This window comes from Oncorhynchus masou, chromosome 8 (genome assembly GCF_036934945.1).
Source record: "Oncorhynchus masou masou isolate Uvic2021 chromosome 8, UVic_Omas_1.1, whole genome shotgun sequence".
NCBI lineage: Eukaryota > Metazoa > Chordata > Actinopteri > Salmoniformes > Salmonidae > Oncorhynchus > Oncorhynchus masou.
In genome coordinates, this window is record NC_088219.1 from 30679878 (window position 1) to 30704857 (window position 24980).

At 42.0% G+C, this 24980-nt stretch overlaps 1 protein-coding gene across 2 annotated transcripts in view; it reads left to right on the top strand.

Moving 5' to 3' along the window:
* LOC135544518 (splicing factor, suppressor of white-apricot homolog) overlaps window positions 1-24980 on the top strand; it is a 140887-nt gene that overhangs the window by 26735 nt on the left and 89172 nt on the right. For both annotated transcript variants that reach the window (XM_064972191.1, XM_064972192.1), the window contains exons 8-10: window positions 13603-13939; window positions 14071-14238; window positions 14377-14470. In XM_064972191.1, the coding sequence (XP_064828263.1) occupies window positions 13603-13939; window positions 14071-14238; window positions 14377-14470 (599 nt within the window). The remainder of the gene's footprint in view (window positions 1-13602; window positions 13940-14070; window positions 14239-14376; window positions 14471-24980) is intronic.

Consider the following 24980-nt stretch of genomic DNA (forward strand, 5'->3'; position numbering starts at 1 on the left):
ACAAAAGGCTAATCTGTGTCTCAATATATTTCATTTGTGATTTTAATGAATAGGAATATTTTCTAGGAATATTTATGTCCGTTGCGTTATGCTAATTAGTGTCAGATGATGACAACGGTCCCGTTCATGGGATGGGGTGTCACTAGAGGTTAACTGACTTGCTTAGTTAAATAAAGATTAAATAAAAGTGCAAAAAAAATTGGCCAAATCGGTGTCCAAAAATACAGATTTCCGATTGTTATGAAAACTTGAAATCGGCCCTAATTAATCGGCCAACCTCTATTGTGTAGCACAGGGAAGCTGGCTGCTACCAATGAATGTTTTTCCTGCTGAGCAACCCTCTGGTCATGGATCGTTATGCATTCATAAAGTGGGCTGTTTTATTAGCCAGCAGAAGCCCTCCCTTGTTGTCTGGCCGACCTTTAGTTTTGCCCTAGAGACCAGCATATAGCACAGGGGTGGAGTTAAAGTTATTCTATTCTATCACCCCGTGTTTGGATTGCAATCCCAGGTTCAGACCTCCCCAGACACTGAGCTCATCTGATGCGTATTGATTGAAGACTGGCTTCTTGAACCCCAGCTATCTGGAGGAGAGGTGTTTGTGCTCAAGATGCTCCTTATGAAAATTATTAGCTTTTGGAGTGGCTGGAGAAGGAGCAGAACTTTAATGTCTTCTAAGGTTCCAAAGCAAAAAAAAAAATATATATATATTTTTTAACTGACTGAGTCAGAAACACAAAGCTTGATAGAATGCTGTAAGGTTGCGGTGGCGGGAGGCAGAGGTGCTGTCTTGGCTCTCAGTGGTGTTGAGGTTAGTGGTTAGAGAAATCATGCTCTCAAACACTCCAGTCAAATCCTACAGAACAGATATGGCCCTCTCCAGTCCTCCTCCCCTGTCTTTGACTCTCTGTCGTGTATATGTGTGTGTGTGTGTGTGTGTGTGTGTCAGGGTTTCTGTTTGCCGGTAAATATATATATATCTCTATCTAATTGGCACTGGCCAATTGTCCAGGAGAAGGAAAAAAATCTCATTGTGAAATAATGCTTTTTAACCTATTCATGGATGGAAATACAATTTGACCAGTCATGCTTATGTCTATGGGGTAATTTGCATAATTTAGTGTAATTAAATTGGCCTGTGTGTATATTTGTTATGTATGTTATTTAGATACAGAGCCTTTGAGCTGAAAATCTGTCACTGTGCTTTTATAAGCCCAATCATTGTACAACAATTCTAAATGCAATCGTGTGTTAATCGTTTTTTTGGCCATGATTAAAAGAGCTGCTATTTTTATTTCTCAGCTGGTAATTGAAGCGCCCTTCCCATTCGCCATTTTAAATGCATGGGCAACGGAAGGTAGGCTTCATCAGCACGTCACACACCACTTTGCAATGAGCTGGAGGCAGTATGCATTTTGAAAACATATAGCTACTTAATTGTTTGAAACCTGAATGTTTTACTACATATTATGAGGCAAGTTTTACCTTGCTTCAAAGCTGCCTAGGCAAAATCCGACTATATCCGTGGAGGCAATTATTTTATAAAGACTTCCATATGCCAATGAAGCCAGTAGCCTATTTCTATTGTTTACTATTGGTTTTCAACTTTCTTTCATTGCCCGGTAGCCAAATGTTCATTTGTGCGTAGACTACTGCATTGTGAGCGTTGCTGCGCTAATAATGTTAAAAAGTAATAGTTTGTCAAAATGTTAAGGTGAATGTTCTGATCTGTAGAATAGGTCAACTTTTCTACTATGGGGATAGTAGATTAACATTGGCTCGTAGGTGGCGTGTCCATAAGGCTAGGGTAGCTTTCCCTAAGTAAATGTAATTAAAATGCCAAATTTAAATAGCCTAATTAATTATTACTGTATCTCTGTTGGCATAACTTTTATAGGTCACTTTGACACCTTTTGGAAACAGAAGATGCTCTACAGGAATGATGGAGTCCATCCAAATCATCCTGGCTCCTGGACCCTGTCTGTGCATTTCAAGGCTACCTTGAGACAATGACTTATCAGTGACCCGAGCCATGCTCCGATAACCCCTACCATTATGTCGCTTAGTTGTCGTAGTGCTTTTGTAGATTTACATTGTCCCAGAAGTGTTGGCAGTCATAATGTAAGTAATCACATCTGAATCTGAATGCTTCTGTCAATCCTAGAGCTATTATATGCAGTAATCATGCACCTATGAATTTTACTGAGTCGGTTTGCCCATGTAGGAAGTCCACTTTGTGCAGCTCACCCTGCACTATCAGCGCAAACATAAATATCACTGTCATGTCTACCTTTTTGATATGCCTCCCTGTAAAGCAATAAAAACAATCAAGAATCCCAGAAAAGGGCTAAAAAATGTCCACATTAACATGTAGCCTAAGAAACAAGGTTCATTAAATCGGTAACTTGCTAGTAACAGAACATTAATATACTGGCTATCTTTGATACTCACTTAAATAAAATCTTTGACACAGTGGTAGCAATACATGGTTTCAACATCTTCTGAAGAGACAAATGCCAATGGTGGATGTTTTGCAGTTGATGTTCAGTCATATTTCTGTAAAGCTTAGAAAGGATGTGATTTCAAATGCTGTTGAAGTAATATGGCTACAGGCTCATCTGCCTCACCTAAAGCCCATTCTGTTGGGAAGCTGCTCTAGACCACCTAGTGCTAACAGTCAGTGTCTGTATAATATGTGTGAAATGCTTGACAATGTATGTGATGTCAACAGAGGTATATATTCTGGGTGACCTAAATATTGACTGGCTTTCAACTGGCCACTCAAGAAAAACCTTCAAGCTGTAAACAGTGCCTGCAATCTGGTTCAGGTTATGAGTCAACCTACCAGGTTATTTCCAAACAGCACAGGAATGAAATCACCATGTATTGATCACATCTTTACCAATGCTGCCGAAATCTGCTCTAAAGCAAAATCCAAATCTATCAGATGTGGTGATCATATTAGTGGCCATATCTAGGAAAACCAAAGTTCCAAAGGCTAGGCCTAATATAGTGTATAACAGGTCATACAATATGTTTTGGAGTGAATCCTATGTTGAAGATGTAAAGAATATTTGCTGGTCTGTGGTGTGTAATGAGGAGAAACCAAATGCTGCACTTGACACATTTCTGAAATCGTTTATTCCAGTTACTAATAAGCATACACCCATAAAGGATGAGGCAAAGGGGATGGCAAATAAGTTTCGCTGCACAGCCGATTGTCAAACATACTGGAAATTGAGAAATCATGCGACTAAACTGAACAAAAATAAGACACTGTACTATGAAACCAAGACAAATTATATAAAGAATCATAGTAAAATGCTTTGGAGCACCTTCAATTAAATTTTGGACAAACTCCACTCCATTCATTCAGATGGCTCACTCATCACAAAACCCACTGATATTGCCAACTGCACTAATGATTTTTTTTCACTGGCATGATTAGCACATTTAGACATAACATGCCAACAACAAATTCTGAACCGACACATCCATGCAAAACTGACCAAATTATGAAATCCAAGCATTGTATGTTTTTATTCCGTAAAGTGAGTGTGGAAGCGGTAAAAAAATAAAATATTGTTGTCTATCAACAATGACAAGCCACCTGTGTCTGACAACTTGGATGGAAAATTACTGAGGATGATAGTGGATGAGATTGCCACTCATATTTGCCATCTCTGTAATCTAAGCCAGCAGGAAAGTGTGTGCCCTCAGACCTGGAGGGAAACAAAAGTAATTTCTCTTCCCAAGAATAGCTCAAACAGCTGCCCAATCAGCCTGTTACCAACCCTTAGTAAACTTTTGGGAAAAATGGTGTTTTACCAGATACAATGCTATTTCACAAACTAACAACTTATTCTCAGCACACTTATGGGGAAGGGCATTTAACATGTACGGCACTTACACAAATGACTGATTGGCTGAGAGAAATGTATAATACAAATATTGTGGGAGCTGTTTTGTTCGACTTCCGTGCATCTTTTTACATTGTCAATCATATTCTGCTGCTGGAAAAGCATATGTGTTATAACTTTATATCCCCTGCTATGCATTGAGAGCTAACTGTCTAACAGAACACAGAGGGTGTTCTTTAATGGAAGCCTCTCCAACACAACCCAGGCAGTGATGCATTCAGGGTAGCTGTCTAGGCCCCTTACTTTTTTCAATCTTTACTAATGACCTGCCACTTGCTCTGTGTAAGGCCTGTGTGTCTATGTATGCTGATGACTCAACACTATACATGTCAGCTACCACTGCAAGTGAAATCACTGCAACACTTAGAGTTGCAGTCAGTTTAATAATGGGTGGCAAGAATTAAGTTAGTCCTACATTTTTTCAAAAACGAAAAGCATTGTGTTTGGGGCAAATCTTTCACTGAACACTAAAACTAAATCTCGCAATGAATAGTGTAGAAGTTGAGAAGACTAAACTTTTTTGAATAACACTGGATTGTTAACTGTCGTGGTCAAAACATAATGATAGGGAGCTAAAATAGGGAGAGGCCTGTCCATAAGAAAGCGTTGCGCTGCTTTCTTAACATCGCTGTCAACAAAGCAGGTCCAACAGGCCCTAGTTCTGTCGCTTCTGGGCTACTGTCTAGCCGTGTGGTCAGGTTCCACAATGATTGACTTAGTAAAATTACAATTTGGCCAGAACAGGGAAGCACGGCTTCCCTCTAGACCCACTGGCCCTTAAATGTACATGGAGAGCCAACATTAATAATATAGTACTAGTCAAAAGTTTGGACACACCTACTCACTCAAGGGTTTTTCTTTTATTTTTACTATGTTCTATATTGTAGAATAATAGTGAATACATCAAAACTATGAAATAACACACATGGAATCATGTTAAACAAAAGTGTTAAAGAAATCAGAATATGTTTTAGATCCTTCAAAGTAGCCACCCTTTGCCTTGATGACAGCTTGATGCACACTCTTGGCATTCTCTCAATCACCTGGAATGCTTTCCCAATAGTCTTGGAGTTCCCACATATGCTGAGCACTTGATGCCTGCTTTTCCTTTACTCTGCGGTCCAACTCATCCCAAATCATCTCAATTGGGATTAGGCCAGGTGATTTGTGAGGCAAGGTCTGATGCAGCACTCCATCACTCTTTCTTCGTCAAATAGCCCTTACACAGCCTGGAGGTGTGTTGGGTTATTGTCCTGTTGAAAAACCAATGATAGTCCCACGAAACGCAAACCATATGGGATGGGCGTAGCGCTGCAGAATGCTGTGGTAGCCATGTTGGTTAAGTAGGCCCTGCATTCTAAAAAAATCCCGGACAGTGTCACCAGCAAAGCACTATCACACCACCACCTCCATGGTGGGAACTACACATACGGAGATGATCCGTTCACCTACCACGCGTTTCACAAAGACACAGCGATTGGAAACAAAAATCTCAAACTTGGTGTAATCAGACCAAAGGACAGATTTCCACCAGTCTAATTTCCATTGGTTGTGTTTCTTGGCCCAATTAAGCCTCTTCTTCTTATTGTCCTTTTAGTAGTGGTTTCTTTGCAAGCAATTCGACCATGAAGGCCTGATTCATGCAGTCTCCTCTGAACATTTGATGTTGCGATGTCTGTTACTTGAACTCAAACATTTATTTTTGCTGCAATTTCTGAGGCTTGTAACTCTAATGAACTTGTCCTCTGGGTATTCCTTTCCTGTTGCGTTTCTCATGATGAGAGCCTCTTTCATCATAGCGCTTGATGGTTTTTCTGACTGCACTTGAAGAAACTTTCAAAGTTCTTGAAATGTTCCGCATTGATTGACCTTCATGTCTTAAAGTAATGATTGACTGTTGTTTCTCTTTGCTTATTTGAGCTGTTCTTTGACCAAATAGGGCTATAGCCCAAATAGGGCTATATTCTGTATACCGCCCCTACCTTGTCACAACACAACTGATTGGTTCAAATGCATTTCACAAATTAACTTTTAACTAGGCACACCTGTTAATTGAAATGCATTCCATGTGACTAAATCATGAATGCCAAGAGTGTGCAAAGCTGTCATCAAGGCAAAGGGTGGTTGAATAATCTCTAACACTTTTTTGCTTACTTACTATATGATTCCATGTGTGTTATTTCATAGTTTTGTTGTCTTCACTGTTATTCTACAATGTAGAAATTAGTGCAAATAAAGAAAAACCCTTGAATGAGTAGGTGTGTCCAAAGTTTTGACTTCTACTGTATGCATGTCAATCTCTCCTGCCTCAAAGTAGAAGAGATATTGACTTCAGCACTACTTGTAATTGTGAGAATGATTGACATATTGAATGCACTGAGCTGTCTTTTTAAACTAATAGCACACAGTTCAGACATCCATGCATACCCCCAAGACATACCACCAGAGGTCTCTTGATGGTCCCCAAGTCCAGAACAGACTATGGGAGGCGCACAGTACTACATAAAGCCATGACTACATGGAACTCAATTCCACATCAAGTAACTCATGCAAGCAGTAAAATCAGATGATAAAAAAAATAATAAAAAACCCCCGATAAAATACACCTTATGGAACAGCGTGAAAGAGACAAGCAGGCACACACACATGATAGCATACGCACTATACACACACGTACACATAGATTTTGTGATGTAGGTTAGTGGCACACAGCTAATGTGTTATGAAATCTATTGTGTAATGTAATCGTTTTTAATTATACAGTGCATTTGGAAAGTATTCAGACCCATTCCCTTTTTCCACATTTTGTTACTTTACAGCCTTATTCTAAAATGTATTAAGTAAAACATTTTCCTCATCAATCTACACACAATAACAAAGCGAAAACATTTATTTTTTTAAATGTTAGCAAATTTATTAAAATTAAAGAGGGGCCTCCCGAGTGGCGCAGCGGTCTAAGGCACTACATCACTACAAACCCTGGTTCGATCCCGGGCTGTATCACACCCGGCCGTGATCAGGAGTCCCTTAGGGCGGCCCACAATTGGCCAAACATCATCTGGATTAGGGTCGGGTTTGGCTGGGAGAGCTTTACTTGCCTCATCGCGCTCTAGCGATTCCTTTTGGCGGGCCAGGTGCCTGCAGGCTGTCCTCAGTCGTCAGTTGAATGGTGTTTCCTCCGACACATTTGTGCGGCTGGCTTCCAGCTTAAGCGGGCTGTTGTTAAGAAGTGCGGTTTGGCAGGTCATGTTTTGGTGGACCCATTAATCGACTTTTGCCTCCCGAGCCTGTTGGGGAGTTGCAGCAATGAGACAAGATCAAAATTCAGGTTTAAAAAAAGGGGTAAAATACAAAATATTTGACCAAATAAATACATTCATAATTAAATACAAAACAGACATACCTTATTTACATATTTAGGTATTATTTACATATTTAAGTATTCAGACCCTTTGATATGACACTAGAAATTGACCTTCAGTGCATCCTGTTTCCATTGATCATCCTTGAGATGTTTCTACAACTTCATTGGAGTACACCTGTGTTCAATTCAATTGATTGGACATTATTTGGAAAGGCACATACCTGTCTATGTAAGGTCACACAGTTGACAGTGCATGTCAAAGCAAAAATCAAGCCATGAGGTCGAAGGAATTGTCTGTAGAGCGCCGAGACAGGATTGTGTCGAGCACAGATTTGGGGAAGGGTACCAAAAGACGTCTGCAGCATTGAAGGTCCCCAAGAACACAGTGGCCTCCATCATTCTGAAAAGGAATAAGTTTGGAAACAGCAAGCCCCTTCCTAGAGCTGACCACCCGGCATAACTGAGCAATCGGGGGAGAAGGGCCTTGGTCAGGGAGGTGATCAATAACCCGATGGTCACTCTGAAAGACCTCCAGAGTTCCTCTGTGGAGATGGGAGAACCTTCCAGAAGGACAATCATCTCTGCAGCACTCCATCAATCAGGCCTTTTATGGTAGTGTGGCAAGACGGAAGCCACTCCTCAGTAAAAGACAAATGATAGCCCACTTAGGGTTTGCCAAAAGGCACCGAAAGGACTCTGACCATGAGAAACAAGATTCTTTGTTCTGATGAAACCAAGGTTGAACTCTTTGGCCTGAATGACAAGCGTCTGGAGAAACCTGGCACCATCTCAACGATGAAGCATAGTGGTGGCAGCATCAGGCTGTGGGGATGTTTTTTAGCGTCAGGATCCAGGAAAAGATGAATGGAGCAAAGTACAGAGATCCTTGATGAAAATCTGCACCAGAGCGCTCAGGGCCTCAGACTGGGGCGAAGGTTCATTTTCCAACAGGACAATGACCCTAAGCACACAGCCAAGACGACAACTCATGAGTGGCTTCGGGACAAGTCTCAATGTCCTTGAGTGGCCTAGCCAGAGCTTGAACCCGATCGAACATCTCTGGAGAGACATGAAAATAGCTATGCAGTGATGCTCCCCATGCACCCTGACAGAGTTGAGAGGATCTGCAGAGAAGAATGGGATAAACTCCCAAAATACCGGTGTGCCAAGCTTTTAGAGTCCTACCCATACAATTTCATCCTTTTTAGAATAAGGCTGTAATCTAACAAAATATGGAAAAAGTCAAGCGGTCTGAATACTTTTCAAATGCACTGTAATTGCTTTCATTTTACTGGACCCCAGGAAGAGGCAGCAGCTAATGGGGATCCATAATAATTACAAATACTCATCACATTACGAATAGTAGGCTCTCTTACATAAGTCTGCAAATGCGAGGATGCGTGTGATGATGCATGTTCATGATTTATTGTAAAGGTGCAATTTTATGGTGAAAATGTGCTTCCCCAAATGTGAAAATCACACTCAGCCTATGCATAGGCTCTTGATTTTGCTGTTTCGTACTTGTTGGCTGAGAAAGTGAATATGGACAGTTATTCTAACATCTTCAAAGTGTGCTGTAAGGATACGTCATTGCATCCTCAACTTGCATGTTCTGTAAAAGATGATTGACCATCATCTAAATGTGATTGTTTTTTTTTTGTCATTCTGAGCAGCGTGGGTGTACACCCTAATCAAGTTACGCACCCTATGCATATGGTTCCAGTAAATTTAAATGCTGCCGGTCAAATTACCGGTGCCTCATTTTCATAATGGAATCCCTGGTGTGTGTTTCTCTCTCTTTGCTAATAAGATGGCACCGTGCTGGATGCGAGCTCCGACCCGACATTGCTATTTTGTGATTCTTTTGGCGTTTATCTTTTACTTTATTTTCACAAAATTCATCCTCTATCATTTCTTATAACTGATAAGAACATTTGGAAATCAGGTCGGCAGTTTACTTACCCCAATTTTGGCTTCAACTTTGACTCATCTGTCCTGGGCTCTTTCTCTAATTCTGATCCAATTTTCGGGGTCTGCAGAAGGTAATGCCGGCATTAGAGTCCGGAGAGGGGGAGTCCTGGCAAGATAAAGGCCAAGGTAAAACTGGCCACCTCTTCCCTCCATTCACTTGAAAATAAGATGGATGACCTCCGATTGTGGATTTGCTACAAATGGGACTCTCATAACTGCAATATTTTCTGCTATTCTGAAACATGGCTTTCAGACAAGACCCCCCCCCCCCATGACAGGAACAAGTACAACAAGTCCCGCTACATCCTCCAGGGTCATCAAACGAGCAAAAGGACAATCTAGGAATAAGGTGGAATCGTACTCCACAGGCTTCGACGCCCATCACATGTGGCAGGAGATCATTACAGTCATTGCAGATTTAAAAAGAGACCCACCCTCTCTTCCAGACAAACACAATGCATTTTATGCACGCTTAAACAACAACACCGTACCATACATGAACCCAGAGGTGATCTCGCTCTCCGAGGCCGACGTGAGTAAGGTCTTTAATCAGGTCAAAATTTGCATGGCCGTGGGGCCGGATGGTATTCCAGGTTGCATTCTCAGAGCATGCGCAGATCAGATGGCAGTCATATTCACTGTAATTTTCAACCTCTAGTTGTCCCAGGCTGTAATCCCCACATGTCTTAAGATGACTACCATCATTCCTGTTACTAAGAACTCAAAAACGTCATGCTACACTGACTACCACCCTGTAGTACTCACATCTGTATTTATGAAGTGCTTTGAAAGGCTGCAGGTAGGAGGTCAGTGACCTGTCAGTGTGATGTCGGGACAACAACCTCTCCCTCAACGTCCGTAAGACCAAAGAGCTGTTTGTGAACTACACGAAGCAGTGGAGCGGGTCGAGAGCTTCAAGTTCATCGGTGTCCAAATCACTAAGGACTTCAAATGGTCCACTCACAAGTACACAGTCATGAAGAAGGCGTGGCAGCGCCTCTTCTCTAATCAGGAAGTTAGAGGTTCTACAGCTGCTTTATTGAAAGCATCTTGACTGGCTGCGTCACTGCTTGGCATGGCAACGGCACCCCCCTCAATTGCATGGCGCTACAGGTGGTGCGGACAGTCCAGTATATCACTGGGGCCGAACTCCCTGCAATACAGGACCTCTATATCAGGCGATGTGAAAGGAAGGTCTGGAAAATCTTTAGAGTCCAGGCACTCAAGCTATAGACTGTACTCTGCTTCTGCACGCAAGTGGTACCGGTGCATCAAGTCTGAAAACAACGGGCTTTTATCACAAAGCCATAAGACTTCTTAATTACTAACATAATGGCTACACGGACTATCTAAGTAAACCGTTGTATTTACTATTTTTGCACTGTCTCTATGCACACTCACAGGACTCTAGACACTAATGCCTACTGACACTCCAACACACACACAACATGCACACACATGTATACTCTATACATAGACACACACACACACACAAATTATGATTGTATGCTACTGCTACTCTATTAATCATGTATCCTGGTGCCTAGTCACCTTACCCTTATACATATCGATGGTGCCTTTTCGACTTATTCCAGATTTTGTTGTTACAACCTGATTTTCAAAGTGGGTAAAATGAATGTTATCCATCTACAGAAAATACCCCAGAATGACAAAGTGAAAACATGTTTTTAGAAATGTTTGCAAATTTATTGAAAATGAAATACAGAAACTTCTAATTTACATAACTGTTTACACCCCTGTGTAAATACGTTGTCAGATGACACTGGGTAAGTCTCTAAGAGATTTCCACAGCTGGATTGTGCAACATTTTCCCATGTATTATTTTCCAAATTCTTCAAGCTCTGTCAAATTGATTGTTGATCATTGATAGACAACTATTTTCAGGTCTTGCCATATATTTTCAATTAGATTTAAGTCAAAACTGGAATATTCACTGTCTTCTTGGTAAGCAACTCCAGTGTAGATTGTGTTTTGGGTTATTGTCCAGTGTTTGGTGGAAAGCAGACTGAATCAGGTTTACCTCTAGGATTTAGCTTGTGCTCCATTCCGTTTCTTTTTTTATCCGGAAAAACTCCAGTCCTTAACGATTACAAGCATACCCATAACATGATGCAGCCACCACTATGCTTGAAAACATGGAGAGTATTACTAAGTAATGTTTTGGGAAAATCTAATACAACACTTTGTATTCAGGACAAAAAGTGAATTGCTTTGCCAACGTTTTTTGCAGTATTACTTTAGTGCCTTGTTGCAAACAGGATGCATGTTTTGGAATAATTTAGTTCTGTACAGTCTTCCTTCTTTTCACACTGTCATTTAGGTCAGTATTGTGGAGTAACAACGTTGTTGATCCATCCTCCATTTTCTCCTATCACAGCCATTAAACTCTTGACTATTTTAAAGTCGCCATTGGCCTCGTGGTGAAATCGCTGAGCGGTTTCCTTCCTCTCCGACACCTGAGTTAGGAAGGATGCCTTTATCTTTGTGGTAACTGGGTGTATTGATATACCATCCAAAGTGTAATTAATAACTTCACCATGCTCTTACCCATCTACAAATAGAAACCCTTCTTTGAGAGGCATTTAAAAACCTCCCTGGTCTTTGTGTTTGAAATTCACTACTTGGCTGTGGGACCTTACAATTACCCGTATGTGTGGAGTACGGAGATGAGGTAGTCATTAAAAAATATATTTTTAACACCATTATTGCACACAGAGTCCATGCAACTTATTTGACTTGTTAAGCACATTTTTACTCCTGAACTTATTTATGCTTGCCATAACTAAGGGGTTGAATACTTATTGACTGAAGACATTTCGGGCCTTTCATTTTTAATTAGATGGAACAAATATATATGGAGCATGTGAATGATGGCTCTCCTACAGGTTTCCAGCCTTGTGCATTTTGGATGGGTCTTCGTAACAGTCCACCAGAGAGGTGACTAACGAGTTAATATCATCCAGTTTCAGGTTTGACAAAATAAGCCTCTTATTCCCCCTCTCTATCATTCTCCTTCCCTTTCTCTGTCTTTCTCCATTCTATACACACCATCAGGGATGGAAACCACTGCCACAGTAAAAGACCTTGGAGAGTTAATAATGCACCGAGACACACAGCTACATGCTGAACCGAACGCCCTCATCCTCCCACTCCCAATCCTACTCTTAAGTGGTTATTGATGTGATGGCTAACCGTATCAAACGGAATGTGAAAACTCAACTTAATACAATTACAGTCAATCTCGTTATGGTTTTGAGTCTGAGCTGCCATGGAATAAGTCTCAGTGAGCGGACAATTTAAGATGGATGTGACATTTTGAGCGACCTCAGATTGACCCCCACCACACCCACAAATTATGACAAACAACTGCCCTCCCCTCTCCCCCTCCTGCTGCTGTTGGCAGTGAGCTGGCAGAATCTGTTTATACAGTCTGGTAACGGTAGCTGATGTGAGCGCAAATTTTCCAGCTCAGTTGTCAGAGCGAATCTGTGTAGCACATCACAGGAATCAATTATTATACTTAAAAATGTCAAATTGTCATCGCAAACAAAGTCAGTTTGACACTCGCACAGAATTTGCATTTCCCAATTTCCCATCCACAGTAACGGTATGAGTCGAATTTTCACAGGAACTCTGACTTGCACCATTGTACAGTGACATACCACACCTTGCCTGTTTCTTTCTTCCCCTTTGAACACTATGAGTGAATCTGTCAGTTATTCATAACCTGACTGTGATAACCCCGGTCGTTGTGCCAGTATTATTTTCTTATTCCTGCTGTAAATTACTTTCCCTGACCTGTTGATGCACTTGATAGAGTCCGAAATGGGTAGTGTGATTGTAATGAGAGGCTTTGGAAATGATCGGTTGCATATTGTTTTTGATATCCGCTTTTAAACACATTATGATTTCCAACAAGCTGATCCTAATTATTCTTGTTGGGCCATTCTCCTTTTTGTTCCCCCTTTTTCCTCCCGTCTTCTGCTGACAAAGTACATTTTAATTAAGTAGACAGTGATCCAGACATAGATTATTAAAATGTTTCATTTGTATCAGCGTGTAGTTTGCTTTATTCTCTCTGCCTCCCCTGTGAGGCTAAGATCCGATTAGCGATGAGGCCAGACTTTAATGTATACGTTAGTCCGCTCGGCACCACAGCCTACCCACACACACTAACACTCAGTGAGCAGACCTATCTCATCCAATGCTGACTTACACTTTTGCTCAGTGACAGGGAAGGCATGCAAAACCACATGCAATTGAAGTATTTGCATGATTACTTATTTTGATAAGTATTTTGATAATTTCCTCTCTCTGACCTTACAGCTAACGTGGCAGCGATGTACTATGGGTACTGCATGCTTCCTGATGGGACCTACTGCCTGGCCCCACCCCCCCCTGGGATCGATGCCAACGGCTACTACAGCTCCCTGCCCTCTGGTAGAATGTTGGCTCCACCCTCTTACTCTGGAACCCCGCCTCCTCCAGGGACCACGCCCCCTGCACCTCCTGAGCCATCGACACGGATCATCTACACAGCACCTCCGACTACATTTCCCATCATCCCACCACCAACTCCAGTTTCCAGCCAGGTCCCAGTCTGCCTCTCAACCACTTCTCTTCCTGCCCCTGTTATTCCTGCAGCTGTCATACCAGAGACCAGGTATGTGGACACTTATTGGACAGAAGTGGAGATATTTTATCACTCCCCATACTACCTAGTTCCCCCACATAATGTGATGCATTGCTAAATATCTTTATTTCGTCTCCACTCATCTTTCCCCCATCTATCAGTTCGCGGCCCCAGGCTCCCGTTGCCGTGGCGGCCCCGGTTGCCGTGGCAGCGCCAGCCATCATCCCCCCGCCCCCTGACATCCAACCGGTTATTGACAAGCTGGCTGAGTACGTGGCCAGGAACGGTGTCAAGTTTGAGACCAGCGTCCGCGCCAAGAATGACCCGCGGTAAGCAGCTAGAGAAAAGGCCATTCCTGCTTTTTCTATGCTGAATAAAGGAAAACGGCCCAAGTTTCTGTTCAATCTAGTGGCTTTACATTTTATGTGGCTGTACATCTTGTGTATGTGCGTCTGTTTCCTACACAGGTTTGACTTCTTGCAGTCTTGGAACCAGTACAACACCTATTATGAGTTCAAGAAGAATTACTTCATGCAGAAAGAGGGAATCAGCCTGCCACAGGTGTGTGTCATCTGTCCTTTTCTTCCTCCTTGAGCACAGTGTGTGTTTTTTGATGCCATTTTGTTTGAAAGGATGATATACCCTCTGGTTCTTTAGTAAATATTTCCTTTCATTCAGCAGCGTGCTCTCCAGGTTGCTTTTTAAAATGCTCTGAAGCATTAGGTGGCGTGGCTCTCAGGCTTTCACGCTTGAGATCAGGGATCAGTCAGATTTTGTGTGTAGGGCCTTTCATGCTTTCCAGATATCAAAATGCCTGCCTGCCCTTGACTCGTGTCTACGCTCCGGGGTTACTGGGGGAGAAGGAGGCGGTTTTAGCAGTCAGCTTATCATAAATCAAGCTGATTCTCCTTAATAAAGAAATTCTCCGGTACTTTTGTATACTTTTTAGCCAGTAGTTCTGAAAGTAGCACTCACGACTCCCGACTATTGCGTGGCTCTCTCTCTGCTGTGTCCACCCACTCTGTAACCTCATTGGACAATGCTAGGCAGGCCTCTTGCTAGCTGTCACTCAAATGCGTCGGGCTGAAGCGCTCTCTCTCTGTCTCTCTCACGCTTTCTGATTTTAATGAGAGGGCCTTGTTTTTTAAGTATAACAAACCTAAGCCTGTGAATAACCCAGGGCCAAGCAAAGCATTGAGCCATGTAGCCGTGTTTCGTTTTCCTGATCGAGCCCCTAATTTTAACACACCTATCACACAATGGATTAATGTCAGGTTATTCATCAAAGATAGTTATTTTCATGTATTTTTTTTTCACTTTCTTCTGGGACCTACACTCACTGGTCCTTAGTGTTCACAAATCTAACTGCCTTGTCACGACCCAACACATTAACAGGGCAGCGATAAGTGTATAAAGTGTTAAAAGCTACTTGAAACTGTTGACCTTTTACATGGCTATACTCTCAGTGGACATTTCGTCGCTTACGTGACATTTGAAATCCATTATTTAAGGGATACTGAGACATTTTAGGATTTGGGTATTTTCTTCTACTTGCCCAGAGTCATGAACTTATGGATACCATTTTTATGTCTCTGCGTGTCGTTTGAAGATTATTTAAGTAAAAAATAAAAATACTGAATAATCTCTTTTAACAGGCTCAGGTGGGAGGGAGACGTAAGTACTTTGTAAAGAGGGGGAGCTGTAACAGGCAATTTAGAAATCCATTTGCTGGCCAAAATTGCATGAAACAAACAAACTTGAAAGGCAGGTAAATTATTATTTAAAAAAAGCTCATCTGACTTTGTGTCCTTTTTGAAATTTTATTTTAAAGCACCCATGCTTTTGAAAAGATTTGGTGTTGAAATTAATTTACTGATCCCGGCCAGTTTGCCACCCAGGATTGATTTACCTTTGAGATAAGCTAGTTAATAGGGAACCCTGATCTCAATTAAAACAACAATAATGCCTGGATCGGAAACAAAACTAATGCTGTGCTTGATTGGATGTTAATTACTAGAGCATGTTTGGACTGGGAGTGTAGAATATGCGGGTGGATATGTGTGTGTGGGCTTTGACTTGGACTAAATCTCACTAAGGCTGAGATTCAAACAAACAGAGATCAGCAGCCTATAGGCTGTAATTGCCTCTAAAATGAGATTTCTGCTTGAGACGACATCTGAGCTGTTTACAGCCGACATGAACATAGAGCATGTTGCCTTTTTAAGTGTGTCACTGAGCAAATTGTTAATCTGTCAGATTAAGTACTGGCCTTAGTCTTTAACAAGGATGTTAAAGGTTTTGTCTCCTTGGTTCCCTGTGCACTCTGGTATGTGTCTGATGATATGGACTGGAGGTTGGGCTGGGTGAGGTGAGCTGAGCAACCTTCCATCTCAGAGGTGATGAAGACCGGATGGGAAGATAATTTGGAATTGAAACCCTCTTCCAGTGTTGGCAGTAATCGAATTTCTAACCCCCAAACCACTCCCTGCGCTCTGCTTAAATCTGGCGGCATTCCGAAAGCTTCTGCTTTCGGGAATCCCTCCTCCTTCCCCCGGGGAAAACACCATTTCCTTATCAGCACCATGTCAGACAGCCGGCTGGCTTTTCACCAGCGTCTCTTCTCTCTACTCCCTTCCCTATCACAGATCCCTACACAACCCTCAGGTACTGTGGCGTACAATTGTACTGAAGCCAAAGTTCTGACATGGGAAAAATATAATCACAGGGTCGGAGACTTTGTAATCTCTCTAACCCCTAATTATCATCTCTGTAACCGCTGTGCTGCTGATAAGGGACAAATATTGTGTGGGAAATAAAAGAACAACAGCCTATAGGATCGAGAGGGGGACGATGAGAAAAGACATGGCAGGACTGTTACAAAGTGAAATTGGGAGAAATGCCGTGTGAGCTCCCACAGGCTCTGCTCTCCATATATCGTATATTCTGGCCTTCTGTAGGTACTTAACCCCTCACAAGGTAAAATACTGCACTGATGTGGTCCATCAAACATCCATCTAGAGAGTTACCAGGTGTGCAGGTTTTTGTATTTGTATTTATTATGGATCCCCATTAGCTACTCTTCCAGCAGTGTATGTTTACAGTTTATACAATTTTAAAAACATTACAATACATTCACAGATTTCACAATACACTGTGTGCCCTCAGGCCCCTACTCCACCACTACCAAATATCTACAGTACTAAATCCGTGTTTATAGTGTGTGTGTGTATGCATGTGTCTGTGCCTATGTTTGTGTTGCTTCACAGTCCCCGCTGTAGCTCCCATGGACTCCTGGAGGGTGGTTGGCCACCCTGCAACATTTAAAATTACAACCAAATACTTTTTATAGCTCTATAAAATAATTATCTCATTCAATGAACCAGGGATCAAATGGCTAAGGTGGGCGAGGTAGGTAACTAAGACATGGTTATCTATTTGTAAGACAAATATATTCAGTATTCAGTGGAGATCATGACAGCATAGGAGTTACTTGTCAATTAGGGAGTGAACGTTTTTCATTATAAGGATTACATGGAGAAATCGTACATCTCATGAATGGCCCTTCCTTCATCAAAATATATTTTACCTAAACCCTCCCTGAATGCTTGGCAAAAAAACTATTGATCCCCCCCCCCCCCATACCCAAAATAACAATTAAGTGTCCACTTCTTGGACAGACCAGAACCTTAGATATGCGATTTTAGAAAAGGTTCTTTGTCCTGTAAGCATTACACGACAACGCAGGAATTTTGCGGGCCAGGAGGTTGCGGGTCCATGGTGGTCCATGGGGTTGAAAGATCTCCTTTATAGTAAAAGCATTGCATTGCCGGTCTTCTATTGTACAAAGTGAATCGCTTCATCAAGTGATAGTGACAGAATTAGATTACTTCCCAAGCAAAGTCAATTTTTTGTCTCCTTGGCTATAGAAGGTTGTGACTCAGCCACTGAATGTCAAAGAAAGGAAACAATTATATCCCCATATGCGTGCCATGTCTTTCCCAGGTATTTTACAGCTTGTTTCTAGCATAAAGCATCGTGAACCAAAGTGCTGTTATAGATGACTTTATATAATTAGATCCGTTTTACTTTCTTCAAAATCTAAAAGCTAACATTTTTGCATTTTCTTTAATAAATGGTAGGCCTATGGCATACCCCCTCAATTCGGGTCCTGGTTTTAACTTAGCCGCCCTTCACTGACACAGAGGTTGGCTTTTTAAAGAGTGCATGGTGGGTGGAGGAATTGATCAACACATCTATGGATATAGTAGCTTATAGCCTAATTTCCTCTGTCAACAGGTAGGCCTACCTCTTTCTTAAATAGGAAGCAATAGGCTCCAACACAAAGCCATTTTGTCATTAGCGAAGTATAATGGAAATTAAGACCGTTTAAAGGAATTATGCCCACTTGAATTTGCCTACTTTCAGGACCATGAGCTGTCCATTTCCAACTGATACTGCCGCACCTGCTGCTTCAAGTTTCATCATTACATTATAAGTTACTCAAATCTGTCTTATTGTGAGGTCCATAACTCCGATAAATACATCACGGGCTATGGATCGTTTGATTGAGACCCTAAATAGCTTATAGGCACACTTTGAGATTGCTCACCCAGCGGAGAATGAGGGATGGCATTTGACACACATCGATATATGGTCAGGTCCATAAGTATTTGGACAGTGACACAATTTGCATAATTTTTGCTCTGTACGCCACCTCAATGGTTTTGAAAGGAAACAATCTAGATGTGCTTTAAGTGTAGACTTTCATATTTAAGTTAAGGGTTTTGTCAAAATTATTGTATGAACTAGAGGTCGACCGATTTAATTGGAATGGCCGATTTAATTAGGGCCGATTTCAAGTTTTCATAAGTATCGGAAATCGGTATTTTTGGACACCGATTTGGCCGTTTTTTTTTCTTACAACTTCATTTAACTAGGAAAGTCAGTTAAGAACACATTCTTATTTACAATGACGGCCTAGGAACAGTGGGTTAACTACCTTGTTCAGGGGCAGAACGACAGATTTTTACCGTGTCAGCTCGAGGATTCAATCTTGCAACCCTTACGGTTAACTCGTCCAACGCTCTAATGACCTGCCTCTCATTGCACTCCACGAGGTGCCTGCCTGTTACACGAATGCAGTAAGAAGCCAAGGTAAGTTGCTTGCTAGCATTACATTTATCTTATAAAAAACCATCAATCAATCAATCATAATCACTAGTTAACTGCACATGTTTGATGATATTACTAGTTTAGCTAGCGTGTCCTGTGTTGCATATAATCGATGTGGTGCGCATTCGCGAAAAAGGACTGTTGTTGCTCCAACGTGTACCTAACCATAAACATCAATGCCTTTCTTAAAATCAATACACAAGTATATATTTTTAAACCTGCATATTTAGTTAATATTGCCTGCTAACATGATTTTCTTTGTGTCACTTCTCTTGCAACAGAGTCAGGGTATATGCAGCAGTTTGGGCCGCCTGGCTCGTTGCGAACTGTGTGAAGACTATTTCTTCCTAACAAAGACAACCAACTTCGCCAAACGGGGGGTGATTTAACAAAAGCGCATTTGAAAAAAGCAATACACAGAAGTATATATTTTTAAACCTGCATATTTAGCTAAAAGAAATCCAGGTTAGCAGGCAATATTAACCAGGTGAAATTGTCACTTCTCTTGCGTTCATTGCATGCAGAGTCATGGTATATGCAACATTTTGGGCCGCCTGGCTCGTTGTGAACTAATTTGCCAGAATTTGACGTAATTATGACATAACATTGAAGGTTGTGCAATGTAACAGGAATATTTAGACTAATGGATGCCATCCGTTAGATACAATACGGAACGGTTCCTTATTTCACTGAAAGAATAAATGTTTTGTTTTTGAGATGATAGTTTGCAGATTTGACCATATTAATGACCTAAGGCTCGTATTTCTGTGTGTTATTATGTTATAATTAAGTCTGATCTGATAGAGCAGTCTGACTGAGCGATGGTAGGCACCAGCAGAGTCGTAAGCATTAATTCAAACAGCAATTTTGTGTGTTTAGCCAGCAGCTCTTCGCAATGCTTCAAGCCTATCAACTCCCGATATTAGGCTGGTGTAACCGATGTGAAATGGCTAGCTAGTTAGCGGGGTGCGCGCTAATAGCGTTTCAAACGTCACTCGCTCTGAGACTTGGAGTAGTTGTTCCCCTTGCTCTGCATGGGGTAACGCTGCTTCGAGGGTGGCTGTTGTCGATGTGTTCCTGGTTCGAGCCCAGGGAGGAGCAAGGAGAAGGAGAATTATTTATTTGAGGCTAAATTGATTTTATTGATGTATTATATTAAGTTAAATTAACTGTTCATTCAGTGTTGTTGTAATTGTCATTATTACAAATAAATAAATAAAATCGGACGATTAATTGGTATCGGCTTTTTTTGGTCCTCCAATAATCGGTATCGGCGTTGAAAAATCATAATCGGTTGACCTCTAGTTTTAATGACTCCAACCTAAGTGTATGTAAACTTCTGACTTCAACTGTAACTTGGGCTGTATTGGAGAGAGTCTCAGTCTTAAATCATTTTCCACACACAGTCTGTGCCTGTATTTAGTTTTCATGCTAATGAGGGCCGAGAATCCACTCTCACATTGGTACGTGGTTGCAAAGGGCATCAGTGTCTTCACTGCGCAGTTTGCCTCGGCCAGAAACTCTGAGCGCAGCCCAATCCAGAAATCTGGCAGTGACTTCTGATTAAATTCACTTTTCACAGAACCGCTTGTTACACTTTCAATGAGGTTCTCTTGCTCAGATATCTGTAAGTGAACTGGAGACAGGGCATGAAATGGACAACGAATCTAGTTGTTTGTGTCATCCGTTTTATATTAAGCATTTTGAGGCAATTGTAACTTTTTGGGCAACCTGTCCAAATTCACATAGAAATGTGAGTTATAGATCTTTCATTCCCGTTGAAAGCAAGTCTAAGAAGTGGTAGATCTGTGTAATTTCTATGCCTTCTATTTTGAAGAGTTGTTTTTGCTTATTTTACTTTTGGTTTTGTACACCAACTTAAAAACAGCTGAATATACAGTGTTTTTGATTATGAAAACAATATTTCACAGTTTAGATGGTACCATGATTCTCTACGCAATGACTTCTCGTTTGTCACAAACTGAAATTAGGCGAACTATTAGAATTTTAGCAACAAGAAAATGGTGAATGGAGCTGCAGGGAGCTATTTTTGGACTAGCTACAATTTGCATTGCGAGCCACCTTGATCTTGCGAGTTTACATGAATGGTTCGCTGCAGGGATGATTACGAGATGATGGTGGCTTGTAAGCCTAAGTAACAGTAGTTTCCATGTGTCAGGGCTGTAGAGAGAGCGGGAGCAGAGAGGGAGAGCGATGTGGTTCTGTTGAGTATCTCTCCAGAGACAGCTTGGCTGCTGGGGCTTCAGCTGGTTCCTGCTGAAAACTATTAACATTATTGTGGCTTATTGTAGTTTGTCCTCAAAGCCTTGTTCTACACTGCGAAACACATTTTAGATGGGAGCATTTTAAACACACTTTCAGTCACTTTTATTGCACCTTTTTTGTGGTTGTGCATTCCTGAATTGATGAGCAGATAGTTGGAGGGTTGATCATGTATTCTGTGTTTGTGTACTTCACTTTAAAGCTAGGGCTAACCTAAAGCATTTCAAAACACTCCTCTGGTGGGCAGAGAGATGCAGCATCTGGACACACACACACCTACCATACATCACACTCCAACACATGCCCTCCTTCACACACACACTTTCATGATGCAGCACCAATGATGTGTGTGTGAAGGAGGGTACGTGTTGGAGTGTGATGTATGGTAAGTGTGTGTGTGTCCAGAAGCAGCATCTCCCTGCCCACCAGAGGAGTGTTTTGAAATGCTTTAGGTTAACCCTAGCTTTAGATCATGATGCAGCACCAATGATGTGTGCAGTTTTCAGGCTACTCATGCTGTGTCAATCCTGAGTCCTGGCTTTTGGCTGTAGCAGTCCCTCCCCTTTCCACCAGCTGCTGGGGATGCAGGCCTGACTTTGATTCCTCCTTTCTGGGTTGCTTGGATGTCCACTCTCTGGCAGTGGTCCTTCACCCCAGGGCCAACCACATTGCGTGGCTGCCTCTGTCCCTGTCTGTCTCTCCACACCCTCCAGCAGCTCCAGCCTCCATCAAAGGCCCCACAGTAACAGACTGGTGGGTAGAGCAGCAGCGGATCTCTGACTCCATCAATATTCAACATTTCCCCCCACTGTTTGTCAAATTAAGGCACGTTCAAGCTGCCTTTCTGAATCGACTTTTCCAGTCAAGTGAATAGTGCCTTTACCCTCCTCCAGACTCTATCCCGCTCTTTCCTCTCCTCCACTCTACTCCTGTCCTCTTCTGCATCCTTTCATACTGTAAAGGTTATGATCCACAGCAGTGAGAATTATTCCAACTCCTTCTCTCCCTCCCTACTCTTTCCCCTTACCCCCCTGTCTCTCCTCGAGTGATGGAGGTCGATTCATCACCTTCCTTAAGCCGTCCGCCCGCCTGACTTAAAAGCTCAGTTAGCCACCTGGCAGAAGCCATTGTTCTTGATTTGTGCCTGCGGCTGTGTGACTCCGCTCCGCCGGTACCTGAGAGAGCCTTTGAAGCGCTGAGATGAGGGGGTTCACCTCCACGTCCTTGAACGCGAGTGGTTCAGTTATTTCTCGCTTCTCTTCCTCTTTTTTGGTGACTGTCCCAGTTCCTAAGTTGAGGTAGTAGTAGTCCTCTCTTAGACACTGTGATGACGTTTCTGTTTTTAATAATAGTTTTTTCTTTTAATAAAGTGGGGTGAGATTGAGGACATCCATTATTGTTTTGATCTATAGCGAGGTGTGACAGGAGGAAGTTAAGACTGTACTTACTTACTTCCTCGGGAAGCATAGGCCATCAACGACTCCTCTCCGTTGTACTCTGTTCTGGGTAGTCATGCTAATCTTCCATTGCTCCCGGCTTGTTTTTAGTGGCTTTCCACTCAGGACGTTGTAAAGTGCTTTGCGTCACTTGTTAAAACCACTGTGCTATTACAACTAACTGTATCGACAATTTCCTCTAAAAACATCCGAAATGCTTCCTATGAGGTTTTTCTCAGCCTCTCCAGTGGTTTGCTGCACTACCTTATCCTGCTCTATCAGCAACATATTGGGATGAGGGTCAAAGAGCACTTTCGGTAGCTGTATTGCTAGCGATATCTTTTCAGTTATCTATCCATGACAGGTTGCTTTTCACTGCTAAGCAATGAACTGTTTTGACTAGGTGGAATACAGCTATGACTGGAAGTGACTTATTTGTCGCAGGTTAAGAGTATTAGGTTAAGGTTTGGGTTAGCTAAAATGCTCTCCTTACCTGCTACAAAAAGCTAAGTCCGGTTGTGGCTGTACTCACAATCCCCTGAAGGCAACCACTCAAGTCCATCTCTTTTCTCGCCTACAAACCATCCACCCAGTGCAGTACACACACACAAAAAAATCCTCATCCATTTGCAGAGAAGAATGGGAGGAACTCCCCAAATACAGGTGTGCCATTCTTGTAGCGTCATACCCAAGAAGACTTGAGGCTGTAATCGCTGCCAAAGGTGTTTCAACAATGTACTAAGTAAAGGGTCTAAATACTGAATATTTAAATTTGAGATATCCTTTTTCCCCCTTTATTTTTATACATTTGCAAAAATTCTGAACCTGTTTTTGCTTTGTCATTATGGGTGTTGTGTAGATTGATGGAAAAAAATATATACATTTTAGAATAATTCTGTAACATAACAAAATGTGGAAGTGTCAAGGGGTCTGAATACGTTACGAATGCTCTGTATTTGAGAGACGGAGAAGACGGTATAAAGAGGAAACCGATGATGCCAGGGCAGTATCATGAACAGGATGCTACAGACAGAGAGAATATATAGCGTATGAAATCATACCCCAGAGGAACATATAGCAGAAGGCTTATTCGAAAGGACTGCATCCATGCATGTAGAGATGATGGTCATATCTGTACCAACAGTCGGATGAGATATGAAACTTATTGATGCTTGAAACTGAATTGTACTGTATTAAATACAGTTGAAGTCGTAAGTATACATTCACTTAGGTTGGAGTCATTAAAACTAGTTTTTCAACCACTCCACAAATTTCTTGTTAACAAACTATAGTTTTGGCAAGTCAGTTAGGACATCTACTTTGTGCAAGATACAAGTAATTTTTCCAACAATTGTTTACAGGCTATCACAATTCCAGTGGGTCAGAAGTTTACAAGTTGACTGTGCCTTTAAACAGCTTGGAAATTTCCAGAAAATGATGTCATGGCTTTAGAAGCTTCTGATTGTCTAATTGACATAGTTTGAGTCAATTGGAGGTGTACGTGTGGATGTATTTCAAGGCTTACCTTCAAAGTCAGTGCCTCTTTGCTTGACATCATGGGAGAATCAAAAGAAATCAGCCAAGACCTCAGAATAAAAATTGTAGACCACAAGTCTGGGTCATCCTTGGGAGCAATTTCCAAAGGACAAGGACATCCCGGCCGGCCAAACCCTCCCCTAACCCGGACGTCGCTGGGCCAATTGTGCCACTGCCTCATGGGTCTCCCGGTCACAGCCGGCTACAACACATCCTAGGATCGAACCAAGGTCTGTAGTGACCCCGCTGCGCCACTCACGAGCTTATATTTCTGCCTAGGACCCACGTTTCATCCTCTTTCTCCCCCATCAAAGATGCTCATCTTCATGGAGGCAGATTCCTTAGCCAGACTAACGGTCCCCTGATCTCTCATTCCAGAGGGCCACGGCTGAAGAGCTCGCTGCCACACTTCCTTAATAGAACTGTAAAATATTGAAAAACTTCCATTAGCGACACAGAACTACCTATCTGCCTTATTTCTCGCTCTCCCTCCACCCTCTTTCTCTCTCTCTCTCTCCCTTCACCCCTCATTCACTCACACACACTTCTATCACTCTCTTCGATTATTCTCTCCTCAGTCTGCCTTTCTCTCTCTCCCTGAGAAACCCAGGTAATTTAGGCCTAAACAGTCAGCTGCAAAGGCC